This window comes from Impatiens glandulifera, chromosome 6 (genome assembly GCF_907164915.1).
Source record: "Impatiens glandulifera chromosome 6, dImpGla2.1, whole genome shotgun sequence".
Lineage (NCBI taxonomy): Eukaryota > Viridiplantae > Streptophyta > Magnoliopsida > Ericales > Balsaminaceae > Impatiens > Impatiens glandulifera.
The window spans coordinates 8,547,796-8,558,674 of record NC_061867.1 but is presented as its reverse complement, the minus strand read 5'-3'; the positions used below and the strand labels follow the sequence as shown (position 1 = coordinate 8,558,674).

General features: G+C 36.5%; 1 protein-coding gene across 1 annotated transcript; it reads right to left on the bottom strand.

The window, feature by feature from the left end:
- Positions 1 to 1,866: 1,866 nt before the first annotated feature.
- Positions 1,867 to 5,793, bottom strand: LOC124943078 (heavy metal-associated isoprenylated plant protein 36-like). The gene is made up of 3 exons (XM_047483639.1): positions 5,653 to 5,793; positions 5,330 to 5,587; positions 1,867 to 1,955 (listed from the first exon to the last, which is right to left on the bottom strand). The coding sequence occupies exons 1-3, from the start codon at positions 5,789 to 5,791 to the stop codon at positions 1,867 to 1,869; spliced, it is 486 nt and encodes a 161-aa protein (XP_047339595.1). The 5' UTR covers positions 5,792 to 5,793.
- Between the last annotated feature and the right edge of the window lie 5,086 nt (positions 5,794 to 10,879).

The following is a 10,879-nucleotide window of genomic DNA, read 5'->3' as shown; positions in this document are numbered from 1 at the left end:
TTCGTACTCCAGCCTGATAAATTCGCGTAGGCGGGAAAGTCGTTAATGGTCCACAACAACGTCGCTCGCATGTTAAAGTATTGCGAGGTGTGTGCATCAAACGTTTTCACACCAGTTTGCCACAGTTCATGCAACTCGTTGATCAATGGCTGGAGAAATATGTCAATTGCATCTCCCGGACTCTTTGGACCCGGAATTAACATATATAAAATAAAATTGCTAGAATCCATGCAAGTCGTGGGTGACACATTATAAGGAACTAGAATAACCGGCCAAACACTGTATGATTTTTTCCCATTTGCAAATGGTTGAAACCCATCGCTTGATAAACCCAATCTTACGTTTCGAGATTCCGATGCAAAATCTTTATAATTTTCATCAAACGTTTTCTGAGTTAAGGAATCAGCGGGATGTCTCAACGTATCACTATCAACTCTTCCTTTGGAGCCGTTTTTGAGGACATGTATAGTCTTTGCAGTCTTGGTATTAAAGGGAAATATCTCAACACCTTTTTTGGAATGAATTTCCATTTTGCTTCTCTCGAACTGTCCCAATTGTTTGGTCGACTTTCCATCTTGAAAGACCGCAAACTCTGCAAGAATCTTCATTTTTGTCGTTCTTCCAAAATAGCATACAGTTGTTCTTACATGCGTCTATCTTGTCATATTTAAGCCCGATATCAGTAATGAATTTTTTACTTTCGTAGTATGAGTTTGGCAATTGAGCGTCAATCGGTAATATGTATTCTTTAAGCAGACGTAGCAACATATCGAACGAAGAATTTGTCCATTGACATACATTTTTTTATGTGAAGTAGTTTCAGTAGTGCTGATGATTTCGTTATTCGAGCACCTTCATACAATGACCGTTTGCAATCATCAAGCAATTTATAAAATCTATGCGCATCTTCGACTGGTTCATCGTTGTTCGGGACGTCATTAATGTTGGGGAACATATCGTTTATAAATTCGTGAATATAACGTTCTTCATTGACCTCTTCATTAACTGTATTATTCATCTTCGGTCTCGCATCGTTCATTTCTGGCACGACATCCTCCGACTGATCATCGTCATCATCATCATCATCATCATCATCGAAGTCATCGACATCTTCATTAACCACTTGAGTAGTACGCCTCTTTTCTCAATGAAAATACCAGTACTCATAATGAACATTTATTCCATAAATGATGAGGTGAGTCTTCACTTCGTCTATTTCCATAAACGGCTTGTTCAAGCATTTCACGCAAGGACATTTCACGGTTTTTCGGCTTGTCAACACCTTCCTCGTAATCTGAATGATCTCGACGTAAGGTCATCCAGCTTTTATCGGGTACTTCCATATTTCTAATAAAATGGAAAACAACCCGCATTAGACTAATCCAATCTAATAAATCTAATTAAGTCTAATTTACTTAATTAGATTTTCATTTATCTTATAATAAATCTAACCTAAAATCAAATCAAATCAAACAATATTTCAATCATACATATTTCATACCTAAAATCCAATCTAATCAAAACAATGCAATTCTCACCTAAAATCTAATCCATTCATACATAATTCATACCTAACTTAAAATCAAATCTAATCCAACACTATTTCAATCATACACAATTCATACCTAAAATCCAATCTAATCAAAACAATGCAATTCTAACCTAAAATCTAATTCATTCATACATAAACCAAATCTAACTTTAAATCAAATCTAATCCAACACTATTTCAATCATACACAATTCAAACAATTCAATTTATACCTAAAATCCAATCTAATCCAAACAATTCAATTCTAACCTAAAATCTAATTCATTCATTCAATTCAATTCATTCTAATATTATTAAAAACATTTAAAACTTACCTTATTTAGCAGTTGTGCCAGCGGCGACGGTGGAGGAGGCGGATGAAGGTGGAGGAAGCTCGACGATCTTCAATAGACGGTGGATGAAACCTGATAACAATAAATATAATCAAAATCAATATATAACATATTATACATAAATAAAACTCAATATAACCAAAAACAAACTACAATCAAACCTCAATCAAACCAAAATCAAAACAAAACCCTAAATTAAACCAAAATCAAACATCAATCAAACCTAAATCTAACCTAAATCAAACCAAAATCTAACCTCAATCAAACCAACATCAAATCAATCTAACCTAAATCAAACCAAAATCAAACCTCAATCAAACCAAAATCAAACCAACATCAAACCAATCTAACCTAAATCAAACCAAAATCAAACCAACATCAAACCAATCTAACCTAAATCAAACCTAAATCAAACCTCAATCAAACCAACATCAAACCAATCTAACCTAAATCAAACCTCAATCAAACCAAAATCAAACCAATCTAACCTAAATCAAACCAAAATCAAACCATAATCCTAAATTAAACAAAATCTAACATAAATCAACCTAAATCTAACAATTCCAAACCAAATCTAACATATATAACATTAATCTAATACTTCAGTAAATCAATCATTCAAACAGATTCAATCATACCAATTGATTCAATCAGATTCAATAATAGCATTAATAATTACTAAATCTAACAAATCCTAAAAACTAACCCTAAAATCTAACATATATAACACTAATATATATAAATAAACCTAAAATCCAAGAACTGACCTTCAATTGTCGGCTGAGGTGCGGCTGAGAGCGGCGGAGGCGCGACAGCAGATCTTCAACCAGATCCACGGCAGATCTTCAACCTTACAGGCGTTGGCGGCTTCAAGAGGGCGGCGTCTTGGCGGCGTTGTCTTCTACGGGCGGCGTCGTCTTCTTCAGTCGGAGGGAGTCGGATGGCGGGAGGCGGCGAGTCTCCTTATAGGCGGCGCTGGCGAAAAGAAGTGGCGGGAGAGAGAAACTGATAGAATAGGAAAAAAAACGGGGAAGAGAGAAAGAAGTTTTTTTTTAATTAAATAGGTGATTCCCGAGAGTTATATAAAAACTCTCAGTTTTTATTTAATTAATTCCGAGAGTTTTTATATAACTCTCGGTTTTTATTACCAAAATAAATTCCGAGAGTTCTATGAAAACTCTCGGAATTAATTAAATATAAACTGAGAGTTTTCATATAACTCTCGGTTTTGATTATTTTTTAACATTTATACAATTAAATTTAAATAAACAAAACAGAGAGGTTTTGGTATATCTGTCGGTTTTTATGCATATTTCCGAAAGTTATATATTTTACTTTCGGTTTTAGAATATGACAATCTAAAATTTTAAAATAACACACACACTTGATAATATTAGTTAGGAGTCTAGATTACAACAAAGAAAACCAATTAATTTAACAATTTGTGAAATAGTAATTCCGAGAGTTAATAGTAAAACTTTCGGTTTTTATGGGTATTTTCTAAAGTTTTACTCTAAACTCTCGGAATTACCATTTCACAAATTGTTAAATTAATTGATTTTTGATCTTCTAATGACTTTGAACAGTATTAATTTAACACATTTAATAACCTTAAAACATTACATAATCCATATGATCAAACTTTATACACATTCATGTCATCATCAAACACAAACATCTATATACACTTTTTTTATATAATCAAACACAATCATAAACATTTTAACATTAAACACAATCTTAATTTTTAAAAAACAACACACACTTGATTAGATTAGTTAAGAATCTAGATTGGAAGGTAGAAAACCAATTAATTTTCCAAATTATGATTTGGTAAAACCGAAAGTTAATAATATAACTTTCGGTTTTTATGGGTTTCACCGAAAATTTTGAATAAACCTCTCGGTCCTGACCTTAAACAGAATATTTTTAGGAAGGGTCAAAACCGAAGGTTTTTAAAATAAACTTTCGATTTTACCCTTACCCATACTTAGAATTTTTTCTGCTTTTTTTTAAACAAGGTCAAAACCGAAGGTTTTCAAATAAACCTTCGGTTTTTACCCTTACCCATACTTAGAATTTTTTCTGCTTTTTTTTAAACAAGGTTAAAACCGAAGGTTTTCAAATAAACTTTCGGTTTTACCCTTACCCATACTTAGAATTTTTTCCGGTTTTTTTAAACAAGGTCAAAACCGAAGGTTTTCAAATAAACCTTCGGTTTTTACCCTTACCCATACTTAGAAATTTTTCAAATATTTTTAAATAAGGGTCAAAACCGAAAGTTTTCAAAATAAACCTTCGGTTTTTACCCTTACCCATACTTAGAATTTTTTCTGTTTTTTTTTAAAAGGTCAAAACCGAAGACTTTCAAATAAACCTTTGGTTTTTACCCTTACCCATACTTAGAAATTTTTCAGATTTTTTTAAACAAGGGTCAAAACTGAAGGTTTTCAAATAAACCTTCGGTTTTTACCCTTACCCATACTTAGAAATTTTTCAGATTTTTTTAAACAAGGGTCAAAACCGAAGGTTTTCAAATAAACCTTCGGTTTTTACCCTTACCCATACTTAGAAACTTTTCAGATTTTTTTAAACAAGGGTCAAAACCGAAGGTTTTCAAATAAACTTTCGGTTTTTACCATTACCCATACTTAGAAATTTTTCAGATTTTTTTAAACAAGGGTCAAAATCGAAGGTTTTCAAATAAATCTTCGGTTTTTACCATTACCCATACTTAGAAATTTTTCAGATTTTTTTAAATAAGGGTCAAAACCGAAGGTTTTCAAATAAACCTTCGGTTTTTACCCTTACCCATACTTAGAAATTTTTCAGATTTTTTTAAACAAGGGTCAAAACCGAAGGTTTTCAAATAAACCTTCGGTTTTTACCATTACCCATACTTAGAAATTTTTCAGATTTTTCTAAACAAGGGTCAAAACTGAAGGTTTTCAAATAAACCTTCGGTTTTTACCCTTACCCATACTTAGAATTTTTCAGATTTTTTTAAACAAGGGTCAAAACCGAAGGTTTTCAAATAAACCTTCGGTTTTTACCATTATCCATACTTAGAAATTTTTCAGATTTTTTTAAACAAGGGTCAAAACCGAAGGTTTTCAAATAAACCTTCGGTTTTTACCTTTACCCATACTTAGAAATTTTTCAGATTTTTTTAAACAAGAGTCAAAACCGAAAGTTTTCAAATAAACATTCGATTTTTACCATTACCCATACTTAGAATTTTTTCAAATTTTTTTAAACAAGGTCAAAACATTCATACTAAAAACCGAATTAGTATTGATGACTGCGTAACATTCATACTAAAAACACATTTAATAACATTTAATAAGACCACATGACAATAGAATGTTGGGTTCTTTTTCTTGTTCTTGGAAGCTTCTAGAAAGAGCTGGACCTATCAAATACCTTCTTCCAACTCCATGCTTTACAACTAAGAGATAAAGATTGAACCTTTGCCAATGCCAGCTGGCACTGCCGGTGCTGCCACCGCCGCCGTTCTTGTGATTCCAGCCGCCGCATATCTAATTTAGGATTACCATCATCCAATACAATTTTATGATCTTCTGGATTCCAAAACCGAGCCCCTTTCCTCTTTTTCTTCACCATTTCCAACACACCATACTTATTACAAATTCCCCAAACAGTAACTTTTTGTTGATAATAATCTATATTGATCGAATAAATACCTGAAAATATCATATTAATTATTAAACCACAATCAAAAAGACAATAATCTTCTTATAAAATGTACCTTTGAGATGGGACATCAATGCCTTCTTCACTTTCCTTTCACATCCATACGAATACAAAGGGACCATCATCTCCACGTATTGTGCCTCTACATGATGAATATTCTTGCTATCAACTATTTGAAGATCATTATCCTCCATTGATAGATACTGATGCGGTGCGAGTCGAAGAGGCGTTTATGCGAAAGTTGCAGCATCCGAAAATATCTCGCAAGTGTCAGATTTCGACGATTGCCTAGTGTTTTTCGGGCGGAAATGTGGTGCTGTGAAGAAGTCATGGTTTTGCCATGAGGTATGATGGTTTAAGGCCATCTGACGACGTTTAGGGGCTCAAAATCGCATTTTTATTAGTTTCGGGTGTTTTTTGCAATTTATTAGAAGTTGTTTATTTCTTTTGCAAGCTAGGGTTTGAGTATTTAAAGAATCTTAAAACACTTTGTTAGGGGAAGATTATTAATTAGAAAACGAGGTTTCCTCAATATCTATCAACTTTCGGTATTCGTAAGAATCAACGAATCTTGATAAAGGTTCATCCTAGCCACGCACGCTGCATCAGTTGGTATCAGTTTCCAGTCGACCCTGAGGTATGCCGCCCCGAAGACAGCCGCGCAACCCTACCCCTGGTGCTGATGATGGTGACCTTGCTGAGTTGCGACGTGAAAACGCTGAGTTTCGCCGTGATAACGACGATTTGAGGCGGCAGGTTGAATGGTTGACGCAACGGATGGATGCATCTATGCACATGCACCACCCTGAAGATGATGTTACGATGACAGATGAAAACCCTTTCGGTGGTCTTCGGAATCGATCCCCTGAACGCCCCAATCATCGCTGGGAGCAGGCTTTCAGGGTGGACATCCCTAAGTTCGATGGTAGTCTATCACCGGAAGAGTTTATTGATTGGCTTTCTCAGGTTGAAGAGATTCTGGATTTCAAGGAAGTTCCTGCAGATCGTCGTGTACCCCTTGTTACGATCCGCTTACATGGTCGTGCACAAGCATGGTGGCAGCAGTTGAAACAGACACGTGTTCGTCATGGTAAGGCAAAGCTCACGAATTGGGACAAATTCAGGAAGCATATTAGGGTTGCGTTTCTACCATATAATTACGAACGTAACCTGTACCAGCGGTTCCAGAATCTTCGTCAGGGTTCTCGTTCCGTGGATGACTATTCCACTGAGTTTTACACCTTTGTGGCTCGTGTTGACCTGTCTGAGTCCCCTCTCCAGTTGGTTTCTCGCTATATTGGTGGCCTTCGCCTCCAGTTGCAGGATATTTTGAATATGTTTGATCCCTTGACTGTTTCTGAGGCACATCAGCGTGCTTCACAGGCTGAGAAACAGCTAGCCAGGCGCGGTTCGGGTAGCTTTGGAAAACAGGTTGTCCCCACTAGTGGCATTGGTTCTTCTTCCCAGCCGGCCCATCCCACCCCAGCCCCCCCTCGCAGCACTACAGCCCCCCCGCAGGGACGTCCCGGTGGCTTGCGTTGTTTCAATTGTGGTGAAGTTGGCCATCGCCAAGCAGAGTGTCGCAACCCAAAGTCCACCAATCGTGGTCTTTTTACTGAGGTGGATGATCCTGACTCTGCTCTTCCTTCAGATTCAGCCCCAGTGTATGATGTTTATGATGATGAGGCAGCGGAGGAGTATGTTTCTGGTGATGTTGGCCCCTTTTTGGTGATTCGTCGATCATGTTTAACCCCTCGTGCTCCTGACAACGAGTGGTTACGCAATAATCTGTTCCATTCCACTTGTACCATCGGTGGCAAAGTTTGCACCTTCATCATTGATGCTGGGAGTTGTGAGAATGTGATTTCTGAGGTTGCAGTTTCGAAGCTGGGTCTGTCCACTGAACCTCACCCCAAGCCTTATCGCCTGTCCTGGCTGAGTCAAGGTACGGATGTTACAGTTTCCAAGCGCGTACTTGTTAATTTTTCCATTGGTTCCCATTATCGTGATGCTGTATATTGTGATGTGGTTCCTATGGATGCTTGTCACCTTTTACTTGGTCGCCCTTGGCAGTTTGATCATTCTGTTATACATGATGGGCGTGCTAATACCTACACGTTCTTATTTCATGGTACCAAGATTGTGTTGATGCCAAATCAGCCCAAGAAGGGTGCTGCCCCCACTCATCATGCGTCCCCCCTATCACCTTGTTGTCTCGGGGTCCTTTTCAGACCGCCATGGTCGAATCGGGCATGGTGTTTGCTCTATTTTGTTCGCTGATTACCTGTGGTGCTAGTTCTGAGGTGCCTATTCCAGTGCAGCCGCTGTTACAGGAGTTTGCAGATGTTTTTCCTGAGAATCTGCCTTGTGCCTTGCCTCCTTTGCGTGATATCCAGCATCACATTGACTTGGTTCCAGGTGCTGCCCTACCCAACCGTCCTCATTACCGCATGAGTCCCAAAGAACATGAAGAGTTGCGTAGACAGGTGGAGGACTTGCTGGCTAAGGGACACATTCGAGAGAGCCTTAGTCCCTGTGCTGTCCCGGCCCTTCTTACCCCAAAAAAGGATGGGTCTTGGCGTATGTGCATTGATAGTCGTGCTATCAACAAGATTACAGTGCGTTATCGGTTTCCTATTCCCCGGTTGGATGACTTGTTGGATCAGTTGGGTGGTGCTTCTGTGTTTAGCAAACTGGATCTCAAGAGTGGATACCATCAGATTCGTATTCGCATGGGTGATGAGTGGAAGACTGCCTTTAAGACTCGTGAGGGCTTATATGAGTGGCTGGTTATGCCGTTTGGTCTGTCGAATGCTCCTAGCACCTTTATGCGTGTGATGAACCAGTCTCTTCGCCCTTTCATTGGGAAGTTTGCTCACAATCATGCTGTTAATCGCTCCACTGGTTTCAGTCCTTTCCATGTGATTTACGGGCTGTCTCCGCGTGCTCCTCTTGATTTGTTAGCGCTGCCCAGCAAGGTGCGTCCTCATTCCACTGCTGCGGATTTTGTTGGTCAGTTGGCTCAGGTTCATCAGACCACTCATGACTGTTTGGTTGCTGCTACTGCCAAGTACAAGGAGAAGGCTGATTCGAGAAGGCGTGCTGTTGATTTTGAAGTTGGTGACTTTGTGTGGGCTATTCTGACTAAGGATCGTTTTCTAGCTTATGAATATAACAAGCTTGCTGCTAAGAAGATTGGTCCTGTTGAGATTGTGGAGAAGATCAACCCCAATGTTTATCGTTTACGCCTTCCCAGCCATGTGCGTACCTCTGATGTGTTCAATGTGAAGCATCTTGTTCCTTTTGTGGGTGAGTCTTCTTCTGATGAGGATGATGCGGTTCCAGATTCGAGGACGAATCTTTTCTACCCTGGGGGGAATGATGCGGTGCGAGTCGAAGAGGCGTTTATGCGAAAGTTGCAGCATCCGAAAATATCTCGCAAGTGTCAGATTTCGACGATTGCCTAGTGTTTTTCGGGCGGAAATGTGGTGCTGTGAAGAAGTCATGGTTTTGCCATGAGGTATGATGGTTTAAGGCCATCTGACGACGTTTAGGGGCTCAAAATCGCATTTTTATTAGTTTCGGGTGTTTTTTGCAATTTATTAGAAGTTGTTTATTTCTTTTGCAAGCTAGGGTTTGAGTATTTAAAGAATCTTAAAACACTTTGTTAGGGGAAGATTATTAATTAGAAAACGAGGTTTCCTCAATATCTATCAACTTTCGGTATTCGTAAGAATCAACGAATCTTGATAAAGGTTCATCCTAGCCACGCACGCTGCATCAGATACTCTATGTTTTCTTATCTATTGGGAAATGATAAGTTCATATATTATAAATAGATTGATTTGAAAAGATGGGTGACATCATGGAAAAAGGTTATGATTGATCATCAAAATGTCTTTTTGATTCATTTATGATGGGTGTATTTGTTGGGTTATCAGAATCCAACTCACTCCCATGTGGGATGATTTCATAAAAGAAGTGAAGCCCACACTACTCAACCCATGTGAAACCCATTTCATTTACTCTTTTTCTTTGGTCTTTTTGCTTGTTAATGTGGAATGATGTTTAGAAAAGGAAATATGAGTCTCACTTTGTGTTTTCAAAAATCTAACAAAAGTACACTGGATTGTGGATTGTGTCTATTGTCCAATAATTTCATTAATTAGTTTTTTTAAGGCATTCATTTTCCACATTTGAAAATTGCGAGTTATATTGTTAATGTTTTTTCCATGGTGAATTAGAGCTGCATCACCATGGTGGATTCTCTCTATCAATATATATATATATATATGATCGTGTAGTGTTTCCTATAAAGACAATAAATATATATATGTAATAAATTGGACCCACTGCATGGGAACGAAAGGAAATATATATTAGACATTTGTAATATTAATTCGTCCTGTGAGTTTGTCTTTTATTCAGGCTCCAACTGTGTAAGACAAAGCACTGCGGAATTTCCAAGAAGCCATCATTAATTAGTTATTGTGTAATATTGTGATTAGGATTTTGTGTATTTTTCCCTTCTAGTTCATTTGCAACATGCAGATAGATGAACTTTAAACAGAATAATCTGAAATTCCAATATGAAATACTAATTCGGATTTTATCAATTCAGATTTGATTAAATACGGATAATATTATAATTATTCAAAATTTCAAATAAAATATATTTTCCTTTATTTTACTCATTTCACTACAATATACTATTATTTTTTCGCAACATTTAGGCAATCAGTTTTTTTATATGTTAACATTTTTTTAAACTTTTTTTCGCATTAGAAATCATTTTTTTTCTTTTTTTCTCTATCGGTATTTATAAAATTTGAATTAGTCAATTAAAATATTTAAAATTAGACGTTTATAGTAAAATTAAATGAAATAAATTTAGAATTACTATTGGATACATAAATTATTATTAGAATTGTTAATTATAATTTTATTTATAAGTAGGCGGTGATTTTAAAAAAATAACAAAATAAAATGAAAGTAAAATAAATAAATTATTTAAACCATTAGATAGAAAAATGTTAAATTAGATTATTCAAACCATACTCAATATCTCATTAATTCAAATCCAATCCGTTTTAATCAATATTACGAATTAGACTACGGATTGAATTAACATAATTATTTGGATTTAATATGAATCGGGTAAAGCGGAAATGAATTTACCCATTTGAATCGATATTACTCTTTTTAAGTTTCTAATTAATTTTTAACATTGGACAAGTCATTAAGTGCTAACGTGTGTGGAGCGACAAATAATAATAAGCTTT

Coding starts and splice junctions, on each gene's coding strand:
- LOC124943078 (XM_047483639.1), bottom strand. CDS start 5,791: ATGGAGGATAATGATCTTCAAATAGTTGATAGCAAGAATATTCATCAT. Junction 5,588..5,652: donor ATTGATGTCCCATCTCAAAG/GTACATTTTATA, acceptor TGATATTTTCAG/GTATTTATTCGATCAATATA. Junction 1,956..5,329: donor TCAATCTTTATCTCTTAGTT/GTAAAGCATGGA, acceptor TATTGTTATCAG/GTTTCATCCACCGTCTATTG.